This window comes from Monopterus albus, unplaced genomic scaffold, assembly GCF_001952655.1.
Source record: "Monopterus albus unplaced genomic scaffold, M_albus_1.0 scaffold367.1, whole genome shotgun sequence".
Taxonomy (NCBI): domain Eukaryota; kingdom Metazoa; phylum Chordata; class Actinopteri; order Synbranchiformes; family Synbranchidae; genus Monopterus; species Monopterus albus.
In genome coordinates, this window is record NW_018128247.1 from 113,480 (window position 1) to 135,119 (window position 21,640).

Sequence of the window (21,640 nt, forward strand, 5' to 3'; positions counted from 1 at the left end):
GCGCCTAACTCCCCCATCCTCCATCTTATCCTAATCCCACCCCCATCTGCAACCTCCTCCTCCTCCCATAGTCTGCTTGCAGCAGAGCTGAATCCGGATGACATGCAGCCACATGCAGCTGATGGACTGTTACTCTACTGTATAATAGGCTACTGCCTTTCAAGTTGAAATCAGAACTTGTGTTCTGTAAGAATATTGTTTCTTAAAAACATATGGCCAAATCTCTTCTTTCAAACATTTAACCATAACAGGTGCTTACAAGTAGGCCCACAGCAAAAATACAAAGTAGACTAGGAAAACCCTTGTCTTTATCATTTCAATACATTCCCTGTTTCTTCTTTTTTAAAATTTAGTTATATTATTTAAAAACTGAACACCAGTATGTCCCTTATTTCAACCTTCCCAACAAAATAATACACTCCCTAATAACTAAATGTTTTTAACTGATTGTGATCAGATGCTGTCCTGTATGTCCCCTATGTCCTCTATGTCCCCTTAAAAGCCTGACACATGAAACCTTTGTAGACTACATTTTTGGTTTCTGTTGACTTAACAAAACCATGTTTAGTAACAGTGGCCATTCTTACAAGGTGTCTGTGATTTTAAATGTCAGAAAGCTCAGATGTATTGACCCTAACCACTGGGTGTCATTTTTGTCTTCACTCCTGCCCTACACAAGGGCCAAGATCCCGGAAACCAAAGAAGGAACCAGCTCCGAGTAAAGAGGACAAGCGACCCCGGACAGCCTTCACCGCCGAGCAGCTCCACCAGTTAAAAACTGAGTTCCAGAACAACCGGTACTTGACTGAGCAACGGAGGCAGAGTCTGGCCCAGGACCTTGGCCTCAACGAGTCTCAGATCAAAATATGGTTTCAGAATAAACGGGCCAAAATCAAGAAAGCCTCTGGGAATAAAAACTCTTTGGCACTTCACCTTATGGCACAGGGACTGTACAATCACTCCACTGCCAAGGAAGCAAAGTTGGATAGTGACTAGAGGATACACAGGAAGAGAGGGAGTTCTGAACCATGCAATGAAATCAGTACCAGCATTCTTATTTAATACTCAAGCAGAGACGATATTGTGACATTGTGTTTGTCTTCGGTGTGTGGGTGCAGGCTGCTAAGTGAAATTTCATGTTTGGCACAAAAGGACCACATTTCAGAATAAAGTATAGCCTAGATTATTTGATGGCACTGATAAATCGGCCTATTTATGAGTTCAAACGTATCAGTCACTGGCAGCTGAAGCAATAAAGCTGGTTTCAGATAGCCTACCGTTTAGGTTTACAACAGGGGATATGTTTTGATAGAATTAAGAGTAGGCTATGCATTTCTAAAAAAAAAAAATCTAGGTCTAATTCTAGGACTGCTTTTGAAATGTTTAATCACTAAAATAAAAAGAGCTGATATCAGGTAACTTAATTTCAATAAGCCTGAAATAGAAGCCAGTTTCCAAAGCCACATTAATGAAAACATTGCTTTCAGCACTGGACTACGGAAACCTTTACAACTGTCCTGCTACACATGACGCTGTAGAGCAGTGGGCAAGTTAAAGCACAGGAAACATAGGCTATCTGTGATGTCTTTTCTCAGGTCCAATAGGACCTGAGGATTAGGAGCTTGAGGGATGAGGGAAGTGAATGGGACACCTTGCTACAGCACTGGGGTCCCGTTAGGCTCAGCTGTTGTGTCTGATTGACCTTAGTGATTACGAAAAGTATATGCTGAAATCCAAAGATTTTTTCCTGCTGCATTCTGGAAACTGTGGATTGAGAAAATGGCCTACTTTGTGCTCTCCGTGTTTTGTATTTTCTGACTATTTTCCACTCTTGTTTGCTGTAGTTCTTACTGGATTTTGTGGGCACACTGTGGTCAGTGTTCAGCTGTGCACCGGATTTGCTCTAAAAATACCTTACAGCCTGTAAAGGGCACCGAAATGCACCTAAAATCTGGGAATGTGATGACACAGTTTATATCAGGAAATGCCTACGTTATAATTTATGATGTGATTTTAGATGGAGCTGAAAGAAAGCAGCATAAAACCATAACCCCACTTTTATTTTTATTTCCTATTAGGGCACAGCACAACACTACTTGAAAGGTTGTGCTGTTAAAATTACAAGCTCATTTGAATTTTTACTAAATTAAATTTCAGCCTCAAGTAAGTCCAACAATTCCCCGGATGTCCCAGAGTCAGGCCATCATCAGCCTATGCTTATCTTGCTCTTCTCTGAGTGACTGCCAGCTCGGTCATATCATGTGCATCAGTCGTCTACAGGCAACATGTACACCCATGAATGTTCCAGAAAACAGGCCATGTTTGACTTGTTAACAAAGACCTTTATATTCTTATTTATAATACAATGACCATCTATAGCCATGTGGAAATGGGGCTCTAGACTGTTTACATCAGTGATTTTTCCTGGGTCTAATTCATGTGGATCCAAACCAAATCATGTGCTTATTACTATGCTGTGAATGTTTATTTTTATTTGATCTTAACTGTTAATTTTGTCTATGTGTTTTGGAAGCCTGTGTTCTTGCATTCAGTTACAGACTTGGAAAACTTCTACTTTGAAAGTGATGTGTACACTAGATAAAAATATTTAGTGTTATAAAGAAAGCAGCAGTGTATCTATAAGGCAAATGGGATTTTGATGTCCAGAGTTATAAAAATCAAATAATGAACACGTTTAGTGCTTTTTCCCCTCTCAGCTGAAGGCCTCTTTTATAGCCTACATGTAAATAATTTATATCATAATGGTGTGATGTAAATAAATGACAATGCAAATGTGACTTAAAAAAAATTATTGTATAATTGAAAACAAACATCAGGAAAATGTTCTACCAAACACAATCAAACAAACAACAACTACAAAAAAACAAAAAGACACATTGATGAATCATTGTATATTTTGTTGTGAAGTCGATTTGATGATTCTAAAGGTGGTTTACTGAAGTATCGTGATAATGACTAGCATAACAATATGACAGTAAAAGACAACAGACAACATGTTTCTACACACCCAGGTACAGCAGTACCTAAAATCATTTCTAGAAATGACAATAACACAAGCCATTTAATAGAGCCACATTTATTTTATTGCCTCCTTTCTGTCTACACAGTGCCTCGCAACTACAGTTCAAATGATGCAGCTGTTTTATAACTAATGATTTTCTTAATCAGCTGAAAGCACAAGTCTTCATGACAAATAAAATCATGAGAATGATGCAAAGTTTTGACCAGAATATTTGCTTTAAGTAACTCTAAACTGCATGAACAATATTACAATTAAATATTTATTACAAAGTGTGTATTAAATGAAAGACTAAAGGAAAATGTATTCAAACAAATGACATTTACAGCACAGCCGTCCCATGTGAAATCTACCCTCTTTTTCTTTTTAAAAAGCTCTGATATCTTTGGTACTCAGTGAAAATATGCATATTAATTTTGGTCATTTTTAAAATTTTCCTCAGTGTTAAAGGACTACGTAAAACAATTCTAGATTCAAAAAAGAATTTTAAAATCTAATATCCCATGGCAAAGGGGGAGTGTGTTTAACAAATTCTTTTTCTAAGCTCCTTAAACTTTGGCATTTTTCAGGCTTTTCACATGACAGCAGAGACATGCACTCACAGTGTGATGATGACAAACAGCCTCAGATTTTTAACTTTAATAAAATAGTTATAAATGAACCATTTGGAGCATCCTGCTCTTAGAAATAGAGTCGTGAAACATGACATAGAAGCATTGAGCTTTTTTTTTAAATCAACAACTGATGATCTTGACAGTTTTGGAACTCTAAGGTGAGCCATGTTTAAAAAAAAAGGTTTGAGCAACTGATTGTGACTAGAGGTCAGAGACACTACGTGAACATATACCACATACAAGTCTGAGTAGGATCACAGATTTCCTTTACTGAAAGAGGAGATTCAGTAGGACTTATTGAAAGACTTTACTGAAAGAGGAGATTCAGTAGGAGCTGATAGCTGCAAACCAAAATACTTACACACACACACATAACCATAACAGTAGTAAAGACTGTTTCTGCAGTTGGCTCTGGAATCAATTCCCATGACTTTACAACAACGCCTTTGTGAAGAGAAAATCTTCCCCCCTTTCTGCTCCATTTAAGGCCACTTATTAATAATCATCACATGCTGTTGCCAAGTTCTATTCAACAGGTTGAAACTGCAGTGAAAATGCATCAAAGCTGTGTTCTGAAAAATCAAACAAGTGAGAAGCTACTTTAATTGCACCAGTAACTTTACACATGAACTCTCTAATGTCTAGAACTCACTTGAAAGTGACTGCGATGGTCAGACAAGTGAGCTCAGATGATTTTTCACATTAGGTACTGAAAAACAAGCCAGTACCAAAGAAACAATATCCTTGTTGATATTAAGATTGCATGTTTTGGTCATTCACATGATTTTTAAGAGGTTTAAGGTTATTCGGTCCAACACAGGATTCCTGTCTTGTACAAATGACACAGAGAACTGGCAAATACTGATAGCTCTGAGGGTCCCTGCGGAATTTGCTTGTCTTGATAAAGTGCTAAAAAAGGCAAGCAACAGTCATTACTCCAGTCTTTATTGTCCCAATCAGTGTCTTTAGCTCACAGTGGAAACGTCTGTGACACAGTAGACACAGATTGGAGGTTGAAGTACATCTCTGAGCTAAAACTGTCAAAATGATCTGTAAACCCAGAACTCCACAAAGGATCCAGCAGCCAAATGATTGAAGTCCATTAGCAACGTCAGTGAAATCACATCTTCACTCTGTCTATTCATTTCTGTGTGCTCTTTTCCTGAACATCTGACCAAGGTACAGAAGGAGTGGAGAAAAATTAACCAGAGAAGAAGAAAGAAATATCAAGTGCAGAGGGAGATCCATCGACAAAAAGTCACAGAGTTGCAGGGTTTCATGCATTGGCAGTGGCTTCCATGACCTGGAGTCTGTGAATAAGTGCAGAAGCCTCATCTGCATTTCCTTTCTTAGCTGGCATGTCTGTGGAAGTAACGCCCAACAGTCGCTGACTTGAGCTGAGTTACTCTTGACTTGGGTGAGGAGAGAAGGAAAAAACTGTGAACTGGATTTCTATGCACAGTCTGGGGCTGGGACGGGATGGCAGAGAAGCCGAACGAAGGTCAACATGCTTTGAATCTGCATACAAAAAGTAGCAGGTGACAAAACAACAGCCAAGAATAGTGAGAAATAGACATCTTTTCCCTCTTTGATTCCCACTATGGAGATCAGGAGTTATTCCAAATTCCCAGTACTAAATGACAGGACCTTCAGCTGTTGCCATAGCTCTTCCCCACAGAAAGGTGTTCATTGTGCCCGAGAGAAACAGGTTTTAATAAGTGCAGCTCTGAATGGCTGCACTTGAAAGCAGGAGTCAACCATGAGAACCTTCTCCTGACTGGATCCCATCATCTTGATACTCTAGTGAGCTGAAAATGATCAGATTCAAAAACATGTTTTCAATTTTTTTTTAAATACATTTAAAAAAATGTATTGTATTAATTTAGATGGGAGTTCTAAACTACAGTGAGTGTTTCCTTTCCTCTCTCCTGGCTCACACATGTACCCCACCAGTACTGGGTTACAGAAGTCTAAACTGCCAGAGGCTAATAGTCTTACCAAAATCAATGTGTTTGCATGTCGTCATGTTGGAATTACTCCGGAGTTGTAAAAGTACATGTGTCAAAGCAGAGGTGTAACAGTAAAACCCAGCAAAAGCATCTTGTTTACTTGTTGAGAAACATGTGGCTAAATCTTTCTATGGCAGCATTTCATTAGTAGGTCCTGTTGTTCAGTATCAAGGTGGAAAAAACATCTTATTTTCCCAAAGTTCATCCCTCCCCTTGTCATAAACATAACCTCTCCAACAGGCAGAGGCAAAGGGCATATGAGCAGAGAAAGGAAAAGTACACATCACAAAGTACTGATGTTCCCAGCGTCTCCATCAGACAAAAGATGTCTCATCCATTCCCCTTCCCCCCACTGAGTAATTTAGCTATAGTTCTCTAAACGCTTCCTAGTCAAACTTGGAATATGGAATGAAGGGGTCAGGGGCGCTGTGGCGGAAATACAATTCCGACTGCTAAAAGATGGTGCAGGTGGAGAATGGGGGATGACATCAGATCAATTTCACACCTGGGCCTCGGACGGCCATGCCAAGCCTGGACCTTGGCCCACTACCATGATCAAAGCCTGCTGCAGCTGACCCAGAGCCCCACCCCCACCATCAGCCGCCCAAAAAGAGGGGTTGGGGGCTTAAATTTTCTAATCTCCAGGACAAATATATTTTAATCTTGTTAGTCTTGTTAATGCCAGGTTAATGCTGGAGCTCAGTGACCAAACTTTATGCTAAAAGAATATAAGTATACAAGAATATAAAATCAGACTTTGTTTCAAAGAGATTATTAATTTAGCAAGTGAATGTTGAATCCCAGAAAAACAATAGCTGAGGAATCAAGTGTTCAGAGTTCTGTCATTATAGTCTGCAGACACAGTGGTTATTCTGAATGGAGAGTTCTCTCTGCGCCTTCACTCGGTTATTCTCGGTGTGTGTGTGTGTGTGTGTGTGTGTGTGTGTGTGTGTGTGCCGCTATCACACTATGAAACAAGAGTATCTTAAAATACCACAAAATACTTCTTAATTTATGCCATGAAAAAGGAGACAAAACACCTATAATCTAAATTAATGCTAGTTATGTGTAGCCACAAATCACGTAATTTCCCTTTAATCTGAAAATGTGGGAAATTGATTGAACCTGTCTTTTTCAAAATCCCTTAATTAAAAATGCAAAAGTATCAATTTTCTTACTTTTGAAATGTTTGACAAATAGCTTTATCGAGGTTCAATCAAATGCTTTATAAAGTGAACCTTGTGAGGAGCTGACAAAAAGAAATCCGGTTATCTAATAGCTTTCTAATCCACACTGGCTATGTACAGAGGAAGACCACGACGTGAACGCCACACTGCGCATGCTCAGAAACTCTCCAGGAAGTGAGACGATGGAAATAATGGTCAAAAAATTGGTGCGAAGAGAGGCAAACCTGTGGACATTGCTGAGCTGACTGAAAGCACTTTTGCCCCGTATTTTTTTTTTTTTTTTAAACAGTCTGAATATGGTGGATCATCATATGGATATAATGATATTGAAGGTGCGAGTGTACATTATTAATCACAGTGTATTGACCATACATTAGCTAGCTAATAGCAATAACTAGTTAGTGACAGCAACATTACCTAAGCAGTTAGCTAAACCTCTAGAGCTGTCTTCACAGTTGGCTTGGCGTTAGGTGAATAGTCCTTTGGAAGTGTTTTGTGGCGTTTAAATACCGTAACGTACAACTAAAATCCTAATGTTTAAATAATTAAAGTGACTTATTTCAGCCAGCTGGATTGTGTGCATGTCAGTGTAGCTGTCAGTGGCAGAGAGAGACTGTGCATGGTGGTCATGAAAAGTAGGATTACACATACTGGCTTTTTAAGTGTTTCACGTTTTAAGCTGCGTGTGTGGCTAACAGTCTAAACTAGCGATGTGAGGGAGCGGTGAGGTGTATCGTCGCTTGGTTAACAGTAACTGAAGGCAGTGGTGCACACACACACACACACACACACACACACACACACACACACCGTGATCCACAAATGTTCATAAAATAACGTTAAATAATACAAAGAGTTAGCATGAGAAGTTGGGCCCCTGGTGTAGTAACTTAAAGGTATTTCCTGAGATGGAAACAGGACAAGATTCTCATAAGCTTTTTGTCTTAATGGCTTGCTGTTTCCATAACTGAGAGTAGTCATAATGTTATGGCTGATCGGTTTATAGTATCTGGCAAATAAATAAACGTCGTTTAATTATTGTTGCATGTGTCCCTTTAGTTTGTCAAGTAGATGGCTAAAGCACTTGCAGTAGTACATGGCAGTAACTGTTATAAAGCTAGACCCCCATAGATAATGCTATTTATTTAACAATACCAATATCAAGTACGTTTATATGATGTCATTGTTGTGTTTTTTTAATAAACTGTTCTGTGCACATCTGGCTTAATTACACCCATAAATAAATGCATATAGTTATTTTACCATGTACTGTGTGATTACTGAATCTCTCTCATTGTTTAATGTTTGTAGGTGGAAGCCGAGTTTGCCTCCTTCACCATTGCTCAGCTTAGACTGACGTTCATCCACCTACATCGCCACAGGAGTTTTCTAAAGGAAGGGTGGAGCAGCTGGACAGACAGTAATGAATACTACACTCCCTGAAAAAAGTCTTGTCCTATGTCATATAACTTTATTTCTAATCATTCAGTTGCCGCAATAAATTGTTAATTGTAATGTCAAGGGCATTCACATTAATAACTGGATGCAAAATGAAACCATCAAAAAGTGTCCTGATGTTCACAGCTTGGTAAAACCCATAACGTATGTTTCTGCAAGGACAAAAGTCTTGCCGTATCTTTAAAGGATTTAACCAATCACAGATTAGAGCATCACCTGTGAGAAATACTGTAACACATTCCCAGGTGTGTATAAGAAGAACCCCAGCACACCCAACCTTCATTTGAAATGCAACCTGACCTTTGACAGCATGCCAAAGATTCAACCACAGAACAAAGTGGTGATCATCAAGAGCCTGAAGACCAAGTCTCCTGCTGAGGTGGCAGACATCTTTAATGTATCTAAACGTCAAGTGGAGAGGATAAGAAAAAGGTTTGAAGAAACTGGTGAAGTTCATGACAGGCCCAGGTCAGGCAGACACCGTAAGGCAACTGTTCGAGAGGACCATCTGTTGCTTTGACGGTCCAGGGCCAGTCCTTTTTCAAGCAGAGCTACATAATAACTGGTCACCAGAAACCCCTGTATCTACAAGAACAGTTTGTCAAATTCTCTCACGCAGTGGTCTCAATGGCCTAATTAGTGCTGAGGAACCAGCATTAAACAGAAGCCAACTAAAAATTGTGTTGCATTTGCCAAGGCCCACAGCTTGCAGGAAGGATAGACAGTGGAAAAGTAGCAGAAGGTTGATTTTTCCAATGAATCATCTATTGAACTGCATCCCAATCATTGCAAATACTGCAGAAGACCTATTGGAACCCTCATGGACCCAAGATTCACACAGAAAACAGTCAAGTTCAGTGGAGGTAAAATCATGGTTTGGGGTTACATTCAGTATGGGGGCGTGTGAGAGATCTGTGGAGTGGATGGCAACATAAAAAAGCAGTGGAGGATAAGAAGCAAATGTAGAGAAAGATAAGAATGGCAGATAGAAAAGGATTTGTTGCCAGGGGCAGATAAACACTGGCAGGCAGTCAAAGAGAAAACACTGTTATCAAGAAAAACCTCTTTCATGCTGCCAAGAACTACACTTCTCTTGAAAAAGAAAAATAAAAATACTTCAAGAAATAAAACTCCAGTCCATCCCTGGTTATCTGACTGATCCAGACACAGACAGCTGGAGTCCAAAAAAGTGGAGAGGTTGGGAGAATGGGGTATTAACCACAAATATCAAAATATCACAAAAAACAATACTAATTGCTCTAGGTAGAATAAAATGAATCAATTAAAGTGAGCTAAAAAATATTCAATTAGTAGAATAGGAATAGGAGAGGAGTTGGCAGATGGCCGGTGTGAGAAGCCAAGGTGAGGAAAGGCCAAAAGGGTTTGTTCTGGTACAAACATGGATGAGGTTTGTATTTCTAACAATAGATTTGTTTTCATAAATTTTATTTAATATATTAGTGTGCACTTGAGCATACTGCAACATACTGAAGATATCTGGCGGACAGAAGACATTTGCACCCAGTAAAGTGCTCATGCACATCATGTATATTGGATTTAAATGGTTTGTTTTACAGATGGCTGTTTAACATTGTCCTGTCCATATCATGAAGTTGTCAGGTTTGCAAGTAGCCACTAGGATGAAAAACTTCTTAACAACAAGAGCAGCTATGTGGATTTTTGTTTCAATATAGATTTATGGAGATTATACAGTTTAGTTTGTCACTGGCCATCCCTGGTAGGCTAGTGGTTAAGGTGCAGCGCCCGCGGAGCCCTGGGCTCAAATCCAGGTTGCATCAGGAAGGGCATCCGGCGTAAAACACATGCCACATGTCAACATGCGAGTCGTCAGTGTGACAATTCGCTGTGGCGACCCCTAAACGGGAAAAGCCGAAAGTGACTTTCTTTATACTGTTTAGTTTGTCAAATGTAACTCCTCTTTTCTCATGTTCCCATTTGACCAGATACAATTAACATACAATGCCAAAGTTAGACAAACTACACTGAGGGGGATATTTACTAAGGCTTTGTGGCTCAGTTTTTGGTACTAAACAGTGAAATTGCACATGTTAATATTTACTAAGAAGTCACAATTCGGGTTTTGCAGTGGAGAAAAATATGCAATATGTAATTTAAGGTGTTCACACTCAGTTGTGCCTAAATAAGTCATGAGAGAATGGAATTTTATTTAAGACCCTCAGTACATGAGGGATAGATAGATTGGTAGTTACTAAATAAGAAAATGTTTGTTTCAGTGTGCGCCTGTGCTAAATCTTAAAATGTGCTGTTTTTAAGGAGCCAGGTGACCATGGAGCAGACGGTCCTGGGTCTTTGCCATCAGGCGGGTGGAAGCCGAACCCTCCCATGTTGGAATAGCCATCGATGGTGTGGAGGTGCTTCACAAGTTTCATAATTTTCCAAAAGTCCTAGTCATGTTATTTGCCCCCATGTACTCACTGGACCTGAGCTACCCACCAACAAAGGACACATTTGAGATTCTGGAAAAGCTTGATGAAACTGGATGGCAAATACCTCAATAGCAACTCAAGTACTAAAATTTGACTCAATGGACAATGCAGAGTTGGAGAGGTTTTTCAGGCAACCCTTTTAAACCTCTATGAAATGGCACATTGTTAGGCATACAGCTACGTATATGTGTAGTCCAATGCCTGCCAGCCCTGCCATTATCTGCCTGAAGTTTAAAAAGAAAGAAAGTCACTTTTGGCTTTTTCCCGTTTAGGGGTCGCCACAGCGAATCATCACACTGACGACTCGCATGTTGACATTTGGCACGTGTTACGCTGGATGCCCTTCCTGACGCAACCCTGACTCGAACCACTAGCCTACCAGGGACGGCTAATGTTCATTTTTTGACACTGTCCGAAATGTCTAACTTCAGTTTTCTGTGTTCTTGTTGCATGGGATGCAGGCTAATAGACTTCCTCTAGGTCAACTAATGTTTGTTAAAAAGATAAAAACTACCATAATCTGTTCCAAAATTTTTACTTTTTTAAAATAAAAGTTTTCATGTGTTTATTATTTAAATAATGCAGTCATTTATTGTGCCTATTTATTAAATAAATATTGAATAAATTCTGAATTTTCTCTTACTTGTTACTAACATACTGTACATAGAGCAGAAGCATGTGACAGAAAATCAAACATGGAGGACAGTGCTAACAGTAAAGAGCTGTTGTATCAGTGACTGCTATGAGTGATTCCTGGTTTTACAGACTGCTGAAGAACAGATGACTGAATTAGATGGCATGTGGTGTCACATCCTGGGTTGTGTACTTGTTGGACTGTCCCGTCACACTTTGTAACTGTTGCCTGTGTGACATAAGTTCTTGTGTTTTTCATCCTGGTGTTAAATGTAGCTTTAAAATTAGGCCAGGCATCTTTATAAAGTGAGCTTTAAAATGTCAGAATAAACAAATATTTATGCCCACATTCAAACATCTGTGGACAACCAACTGTCGAGCTGATTGACAGTCTTTATTTCCCCCCCAGATAACAGTGTCTTTTATTGTTAATTTTATAAGTTTACCTGTTCATAGCAGAGTGTTGGCTGCTCAGTGGTGACAGAGGTTGTACTTAAAGAAGTGACTACCATGTAACCAAAACATGTTTCCATTGCCCATGAACTAATCTTTTTACTGCTACATCAACCTATTAAGCTCAACTAAGTACAGAACCCAGCCGGATTCCAATGCACTGATGGGAGCTACAGTATGATGCAGTCCGTGTCCCTAACTTGCTTTTCCTGTGGACACACAGCCTTTAGCATGTCAGTACACAGTGATCTGGCCAATCAGCAACCAGCTGCCCCAGTCATACAATGGATTTTTCAATGTTTGGTCCAGTCTATATACCTTCTACTTTCTACTTTATCTTAAGACACCTGTGTATTTGAAACCCGCGTGTTCCCGTACAGTTGTAGCTGGTTGTATACAGGCTGAAGCACAGCGCTACACTGAGGCTGCTCAGCTTTTTGGGTTTGTTTTTCTCACGGTCTCTTATGTGCCTCACTGGAACCACATCAAGAGCAGCAAAGATAGTGCGACTAAAGATTATGTCACTATATTTATAAAAACTGAAATAACATAAATTGATGTGAATGAAACAAACTGACAGTATTATAGTGCAGACATAGAATGAATCATTCCTTATTGCCCTATCAGTTAATTGGTCAGTTATTCTTTAAATGAAATGATTTATTTAGTCTATAAAATGTCAAAGTTTGTGAAGCACCACTATTTTAAATGTTTAGTTTGGTCTGACATTTTTGCTAGATAAAGTAGTTGCTGTAGAATCCTAACGGTCGCTACTCACATAACCAGTAAGAGCCAGCGTCTGACAACACCACAGTCTGATCTGACATTGGGGAGCATCTGTTCCAAAGCTCAGACAAAAGGTAATGTGCACACTATGGTTTCTCAAGGTTTCTTCTTTTATTTGTTCCAAAAGATTGTCAAGCATTTGTCAAAAACTGATTTTGTTAAAGGCCTCTTTTTTGTAATCATTGCGAGGAAGCTGGTCCCACCTTCATCCACTGAAAATATAACATCACTATAATTCCTCGTTTGTGTGACTGCTGTCTCTACAGTAGTCTGAAATCAAAAGCAGAAAAACAGAGTGGTGAGGTAAATCATTTGCCTATATTAATAAATACATACATGAAAATATGGCACAAAGTTGCAATGTTATGACAAAAAGATTTGATTTGCTGTTTAAGGAGCTCTTTAGGTCATTTTGGCAGAGGGGCCAGTCTAGTGCGCTGATTGTGAGTTTGTGTTAAAGCTTTCGAAGGCCTCACTCTGGAGTGGTTTAATGCTGTAGACATGTACTGGTAATGACTTTCAACTCATTCACAGCCTCTAACAAAATGGCTACTGCTGTTGCATATGGATGTGGAAGCTACCTCCAGTATGGAAAAATTAGCCATAGAAAATTACCAAATTGACCACAGGTGATTGATTACACTGTACAAAGCCATCTTTGTATTCTGTAATATACACTCTCCGGCCACTTTATTAGGTACACCTGTACAATTGTATGCACTTCAATGCAACACGTCCGGCTTAACATCTGGATTTATGAAGCTCACAATGTTTCAGGTGGTTAATGCTGTCGCCTCATTGCAAGAAGGTTCCAGGTTTGAGCCCGGGCCGACCCGGGGCCTTTCTGTGCGGAGTCTGCATGTGGGTTCTCTCCGGGTACTCCGGCTTCCTCCCAAAGTCCAAAGACATGCAGCTTAGGTTGACTGGTGACTCTAAATTTCCCCTAGGAGTGAGTGTGAGTGTGAGTGTGTGGTTGTTTGTCTACATGTCAGCCCAGTGATAGACTGACGACCTGTCCAGGGTGGACCCCGCCTTGTGCCCAATGTCAGCTGGGAGTGGCTCCAACCCCCCTGCGACCCTGTTCAGGAATGAGTGGTGTAGATGATGGATGGACAATGTTTCCGTTTTTGGTGAAACTGTCATAAACGTATAAATTCAATTATATGTTTATTATTGAGGTCATAGTTAAAGGTGCTGTTGTACTGGACTACATTATATTCAGAGGTGTCTCTATATTTTTTTCCTCCCCAGCTACATATTTAACTGTCAAAATATTAGGAACACCCCTGAATAAACATTTTGAGCTTCATAAAAACATTAAAGTGGAAGTGTTGCATTGAAGTGCATACAATTGTACAGGTGAACCTAATAAAGTGGCCGGTGAATGTATGCATTAGGCATGATGAAGATAATGAATTGCAGAAACAGGTAAAGTCAAATCGCATTTGAAAAACCTTTCTACAACAAAGCGTGTGAGGTAATTTTTCTGTGTTATCAGTATCACTTAAGACAATCTCTGATACATTGATTCAGCTAAATTCTCCATGAGCTCCTCTAGTTGTATACTGAGATATCACAAATTTTCAATAATGGATGATAGTAAAAAGAGCTGCTGGATCTTATGTGTAATAAAGAAAGCGTGAAGAAGCTGTGATACCTGAGACTCTGTTGCATAACTCCTTGTGCACAGGTTTTACATCCTGGCTGAACAGAGAGATGATATCATCTTCCAGCTCCTCCACAATTGTTTCACACTGAAACAAAAACACAAGTACAGAAAAAAGACTTGGCTTGAAGGAAACACAACCGAGGCAGCTCAGCCATGCACACACACAACACACATTTAATATATATCAGCTTTTATTTCTTCCATCACATTCCCATCGGGTCAGAAGTTTACATACACTCAGGTAGTATTTGGTAGCATTGCCTTTAACTTGGTGTAAACCTTTGGGGATGCCTTCCACAAGCTTGTTACAACAACAAGCTTCATGGTTTGGATGGTGTTCCTTCAGCTTGCAGGACTCTCCCTTTTCCCTCCAGACACAACAATGGTCATTATGGCCAAACAGTTCAACTTTAGTTTCATCAGACCAGAGGACATTTCTCCACAAAGTCAGATCTTTGTCTCCATGTGGCCAGTGGCTTCTTCCTCACAGAGCAGCCTTTCAGGTTACGCCGACATAGGACTTGTTTTACTGTGGATATTGATACTTTGGTACCCGTTTCCTTCAGTGTCTTCACAAGGTCCTTTGCTGTTGTTCTGTGATTTGTACTGTTCGGACCAAAGTACGTTCATCTCTAGGAGACAGAGCACGTCTCCTTCCTGAGCAGTATGATGGCTGCATTGTCCCATGTGTTTATACTTGTGTAGTATTGTTTGTGCAAATGAACATGGAACCTTCAGGCGTTTGGAAATTGTTCCCAAGGATAAACCAGACTTGTGGAGGGTCACAGTTGTTTCTGAGGTCTTGACTGATTTCTTTTGATTTTCCCATGATGTCAGATGAAGAGATACCGAGTGTGAAGGTAGACCTTAAAATTCATCCACAGCTGCACCTCCTATTGACTCAGATGATGTCAGTTAGCCAATCAGAAGCTTCTAAAGCCATGACATCATGTTCTGGAATTTTCCAAGCTGTTTAAAGGCCCCGTCCACTGAGTGGATGTAAACCTCTGATCCACTGGAACTATGATATAGAGAATTATAAGTGAAATAATGTATCTGTAAACAACTGTTGGCAAAACTACTTGTGTCCTGCATAAAGTACGTTCTACCTAACGTGCCAAAACAATAGTTTAACATGACATCTGTGGAGTGGTAAAAAATCTGTTTTAATGACTTCAGCCTAGGTGAATGTAAACCTCTGACTTCAACTGTATGTGAAGGATGATGCTGGTGTAACCTTGTCCTGCTTGTAAATAAATATCCTTAAATGAATCAACAGTTATGATCACCGATTACAGTTCTATCACAAATACAGTATATTTTACACTTTAATTTTATATCATTTTTACATCTACTTTTCCACTTACTGCAAATTTCAGGGAGTTGGATCCCTCAGGTCCATCAAACTTGAAGTTTTTGATGTCAGGGAAGTCCCCAGAGACCCCGCTGCTCCTGGGAGCAAACCTCATGTACTGTCTGTGCTGGGTATCAGGGTCGACATGGAGGGCGTAGTCACTCATGCTGCTGCACAGTCCGTCAAGGAGCTCGCTGAGGTGAGTCTCTGAGCGAACCAGAGGTACCTGGCCACACAATCCAGAAAGAGGGTGAAAACATGGAAAGCAGACAACGAAGAGCTTGATGACATGAGTGTCCTGGGCTTCTGTCTGCCCTGGGTCTTTTTGATTTCTTCTTATTTTCCCAGTGTTTTCTATTCTAACTCTGAAAGCTGGGTAAACCCACAAAGATCAAATTGGAAATACAGTAAAATAAATTAGCTAAATGTGAAAAAATAAAAACACACTTCCAAAACTGATATGACACCTTTGTCACTGCCCTGGCAACAAACAACACAAATGGTTAGCTTATGGTGAGGGGAAAAAATCTCTATAATCTAGTGCAACATTGAGAATCCTCCTCAACGTGAGGGCTGGCCTGGTGTCAGTGGTGTTATACCACAGGGCTCTGCGTGGGTCAACAGGGTGACCTCTGCTGACAGCTGGGTTCTCTCCATCCTCACTAACAAATCTCACCCTCCAGCTCTGACTTTTAACCTGCATCAATACTGTCTCCACCTCTTCACCCAAACTATGCCATCCTCTTCCTCTCTCCCCTTTGTGGACAAACAGTGAGGTGGTGGTGTCTGGATGGGTCAAGACAGGTGCACTGCCCTGTTCCCATTATTCTTAGAAGGATATTGGGTGACAGGGGTGACACTTGAGGGTGAAGGGATGAGGATAGGGTGCTGAAAAGTGCAAGGGGGTGGGGGGGTTAATTTCCTGAGAAGGTTGGGGTTGGTGGAGTAGATGTGAGAAGCGGGAGGCCTTAACAGAAGCCAAGTGCAGGGTAAACAGCTCAGCTTCCCAGCCCCTGCACTGCTTCTGCTGCTCTTTTTAGCTCATTCATTGGCCTCCATCCTCCAGTGATCAAAGGAGGAAATCTGCCTTGTCTTCTTTGGTCAAAAGGTGGCAGGATAGGGGTGGGGGGAGGGTACACCACAGAGAGGAAAAGGGGGAGGGTTGGAGGGCATTTTGCAGATGAACTGGATTTTTTTTAACAATGTAGATACATTATTCTCTGACCCCTTTTGTCTCTTTTCAGACTTGGCAGTGTTCCCTTCCGGGCCAAGCCTACATCACACACACACACACACACACACACACACACACACACACACACACACACAATAAATGAGATGTGACAAAGGGCCTGCATCTCCGCCATCTGTTTTCAAACAAATCCTTCTTTTGCGTTTTCTGTCTCTCAACAAAGGTCAAGTTGCCCAGTGATGATGAGGTTCACCTGTCAGTGAAAATCAGCTTGTGATGATGTTGTGATGTTCAGTTTCCTATTATTAACAACGAAGAGAATCAATAATTCATCCTTTTTGAAAAGCTGGAAGAGGACAGTCTTGCACAAAAAATGTACTTTAGCTAGAGTCAAAATTGTTTAAGTACTTACATTTGAGTACTTGCTGATACCAAGTACCAACACAAGTACTTATAAATAATGCAGTGTTTCTACTACAAAAATTGCAATTACCATAAAAAATCTTGGACTCCTGAAGAGAAACCACTTGTCATATTGAATAAATAATCTGTCCACGAGCAGTAAAAGGCTTCCATAAACACACTGATACCTATATATGAAGATATTCCATAAATTTAAGAATGAATTTTAAGTTACAAACAGGGATTTTGGCCTTCCCTCAAGGTGACTTTTTTGGTTTAAGCCTGTTTACACAAAGCTTGAAAAGCCGGTAAATTGCCACCCCTGTGTTCATTTTACACAACTACCGGAATCCTGATACTAGAGCTGTGATGCTGATCGTGACATCTGATGGTCTGTGTACTTCTTGTCCAATTTGAAAATGAAACAAATGGGATGTTATCAGATTTTTCCCCAATATATTTAGGCTATAAATAGAAATCAGGAATAACAGTAGGCTACCATGTGGATCCAGTTGCAGGTCTCTGTGTCAGTTTGAGGGCAGAGCTACACACACACACACACACACACACACACACACACACACACACACACACACACACAGTGCACACAACAGAACAGGGTTGTGCACAAGTGTGGCTGTGTTTATTTGAGCTTTACAACATAATCACAATAATATAATCACAAAATTAAGTTTAAATTCTCTGATCCACGTTGGTCTCCCTGCTCCTGCTCTCTCTCCTCATTCATTCTCTAGCTCTCGCTCCCTCCCTCATGCGGACCTCCAACCCCATATTCTGCCTTGTCCCTTTTATAGATGAGGTACTGTAGAATGAACTTATCCCAGCAAAAATAGCACCTCTTCTTGTGGCATTTGGGAGGGTCAACATTGATCCATAGGGCTGTAGCTCAGGCAAAATTGTAACTGAGGTCCGCAGGCTTAAGTAGAGGGAGTCCAGACCATAATAGCTCCTTGATCATTAACATGATGCTGCACGCATAACTTGAGGCTAAGTGTTCTGACTAATGAGATTGCTAGCCTAATTGTAGACAAAGGTGCTGCCCAATATAACTGAATGGTTTGGAAATATATAAAAATTCATATGAACAAAAGAGCACGCACTGAGTTGGGTAGCCCATTCTGAGTTGAGATGTTGGAAAGCAAGTCAAAGTTGTATTCCAAGAGTTTAAATGCTGCATAGATGTTTACAATAAAATGTTTTAGTTTTAAATCTGGATAGCCTTTTGATATTTTCCAGAGATCTATTCTCTTACAGCCTATAGCACTGTCAGACGTGTGTCCCCGCCATCAATGTCTTGTCAACTCCATCAAGTAGAATCTTTTGGTGTTTACTCTATGCTTTTTGTAATTTTTCAACAGTGTTGACAAAGATCTTGTAGCCTAAAACACTAAAAAGGTTCCAAAACAGGATTTGATAACTTAATATATATTTTTTAACAAAAAGATTTAAGTTCTTGAAAATAATAAAGTTTATTTTCAAGACATTAAAACCAGTTTTGTCCCATTTCCCAAGAATGACCAATAGGGCATATTGTATTAGAGGCAGGCTATAATACATTCAAAATAGGCCTGTTCATATTTTTATCATATTGTTTGTTAGTCACATATGTACAATTGGTTCGTAAAATAAAGGTATTGCTCTGGTATCACTGAAACTGAGAATGTTGCACTGAATGATTGAAATTAACTGATTCAATAGAATAAAGTCTGCTTGAGAGCAAACAGTGTATTCTAATATGCTATTGTGTAGCAAAAATGTAAACTAAACAAACATCTCTTCTTTCCACTAACTGACTAAGACATTTCGAACCATTCCTATAAAACTGTTAAAATTGTAAATTTGCTCTTGTGAGTAAATATGTTTCCGTTATGGGTATTCATGAGTTAAAAAAAGTGTTAGCTAACTAGCCTACACAAAACGAAACTAAATGTCACTGTAAAGCACTGCCATCCTACAGGTAGTGGATGGCTTTATCTGATATGTATTTAATTTAATGGTGCTTAGATTCTCATTGTCACTGGTCCAATTGAAGTGGGTATCCCCCCCCGACCATCGATGACAGTATTGAGCAAATTTCTGGCTGGTGCACCGGAACAAGGAGGAGAAGACTCCACAACACACCAGGGCAGACACACAAAGCTGAGATTTGTGCTTTATTTGAAGGGTTTTTAAACATTGTGGTCTACCTTTACAGGAGAAAAGACTTAAGTGGTGACTAAGTGGTTGGTTTTGCATGTGCATCCGGTTTGTTTGCCAGTTTCAGTTAAAATAGCATGCACAGCCATTATAACCATTATAAAAAAGCTGACAAAAGCTTGAAATACACAAAAAGTATAAAAATTTACACAAAAGAAAATAGCATAAATCTTCCAAAGAAGATGTATGTAGGAAATATCTAGTCCAAAGTGTATAGAAGGAGATAGTGACAAAAAAAAAAGAAAAAAAAATTGTGTGTGAAATAGAAATGTTTGTGGAAGTAGGATAACAACAGCTAATTGTTGAGTATGATAAAAAAACTTCATACAAGTTTTATTTTCATGAGATTTACCTTCTGATTGTGATTGAATAAAACATAACTCAACTCAACTTTATTTATAAAGCACTTTAACACAGCCGAGGCCAACAAAGTGCTTAACATAAGATACAATTCAAAACATCTAAAAACGTGACAACTACATTATTAAAATACCAATAAAATAACATAAAAGAACCAAGATAGCAAAATAACAAAATACTATCAACCAAAACTCAGCCCAAACAGAGTCTCATAGCATATCAAACACCAAGGCATACAAGTGAGTCTTTAAGTAAGTTTTAAAAATAGCCAACGAGGGGAGTATGTGTAAATTTAAAGACTTTGTGATAAACACAGCATTCACACTGTGTGTCCTCTCAAACACAGCACAGCATTCCTGTTGAACATAATGTGTGACTGACTGAAGGTCTGTAGCCTTCTACAAAATATACTGCAATACAGTGGTTTTCAGCCTTTGTAGGAGTTCAACTATCTGTGAGGACAAAATTATTTGACAACCGCCAACACACATGGCAACTTTGGGAATGCATAATATCACAGATTTAAATGTGTAATTTAATGATTTAATGCCCTCTGGATTCCTTGGATGCTTCTAAAGGTTTTTGCAATTGGGACCGCCCACTTCCATCAGTCCAGATTATTTTTATGCAATCTTAAAATTTTTGGAAAACATTTTTTTCACTCCCTATACTCCATATGCCATCCATTCTTCACCAAACCTAGTACCGCACCATGGAGAACAGTCCAGCTAGCTAGGCCCATGTAGTTGGTGCAGGGTCACTTAGACATAGTTCAGCCCAAGCTAGCTGCCCCCCAGTGCTTCCTGAGCAGCCGGGATCTCAGCCAGGTGGCTGAGTGACAGTTAGCAAGAGTCGTAGCTCCAAACAAATGCCAACGGAGCATCAACTGCCTGTTCATGCAAATTAATTTTCCCTACTCAGCGACACATGTTGAAAAAATTGGAGACTCCATAGTCAGAAACGTGAAGCTAGAGACACCAGCAGCCATAGACACATGTACAGTGGGTACGGAAAGTATATCAGACCCCCTTAAATTTTTCACTCTTTGTTATATTGCAGCCATATGCTAAAATCATTGAAGTTCATTTTTTTCCTCATTAATGTACACACAGCACCCCATATTGACAGAAAAACACAGAATTTTTGACATTTTTGCAGATTTATTAAAAAAGAAAAACTGAAATATCACATGGTCATAAGTATTCAGACCCTTTGCTGTGACACTCATATATTTAACTTAGGTGCTGTCCATTTCTTCTGATCATCCCTGAGATGGTTCTACACCTTCATTTGAGTCCAGCTGTGTTTGATTATACTGATTGGACGTGATTAGGAAAGCCACACACCTGTCTATATAAGACCCTACAGCTCACAGTGCATGTTAGAGCAAATGAGAATCATGAGGTCAAAGGAACTGCCTGAAGAGCTCAGAGACTGAATTGTGGCAAGGCACAGATCTGGCCAAGGTTCCAAAAAAATTTCTGCTGCACTTCCTGTTCCTAAGAGCACAGTGGCCTCCATAATCCTTAAATGGAAGACGTTTGGGATGACCAGCACCCTTCCTAGAGCTGGCCGTCCGGCCAAACTGAGCTATCGGGGGAGAAGAGCCTTGGTGAGAGAGGTACAGAAGAACCCAAAGATGACTGTGGCTGAGCTCCAGAGATGCAGTCGGGAGATGGGAGAAAGTTGTAGAAAGTCAACCATCACTGCAGCCCTCCACCAGTCGGGGCTTTATGGCAGAGTGACCTGATGGAAGCCTCAATGCAAGACGCATGAAAGCTTGCATGGAGTTTGCTAA

At 39.9% G+C, this 21,640-nt stretch overlaps 2 protein-coding genes across 2 annotated transcripts in view; one reads left to right on the plus strand and one right to left on the minus strand.

Annotated features, from left to right (window-relative positions):
• Window positions 1–1,201, plus strand: part of LOC109951152 (homeobox protein engrailed-2b-like) — a 3,158-nt gene extending 1,957 nt beyond the window's left edge. The window contains exon 3 of the mRNA XM_020585467.1: window positions 680–1,201. Coding sequence (XP_020441123.1) covers window positions 680–996 — 317 coding nt within the window. The 3' untranslated portion in view covers window positions 997–1,201. The remainder of the gene's footprint in view (window positions 1–679) is intronic.
• An 11,542-nt stretch (window positions 1,202–12,743) lies between these two features.
• The window catches only part of cnpy1 (canopy FGF signaling regulator 1), a 33,511-nt gene continuing 24,614 nt past the window's right edge, over window positions 12,744–21,640 (minus strand). The window contains exons 4-6 of the mRNA XM_020585466.1: window positions 15,685–15,897; window positions 14,306–14,402; window positions 12,744–12,918 (exon numbers count right to left, since the gene is read on the minus strand). Of these exons, the coding sequence (XP_020441122.1) occupies window positions 12,878–12,918; window positions 14,306–14,402; window positions 15,685–15,897 (351 nt within the window). The 3' untranslated portion in view covers window positions 12,744–12,877. The remainder of the gene's footprint in view (window positions 12,919–14,305; window positions 14,403–15,684; window positions 15,898–21,640) is intronic.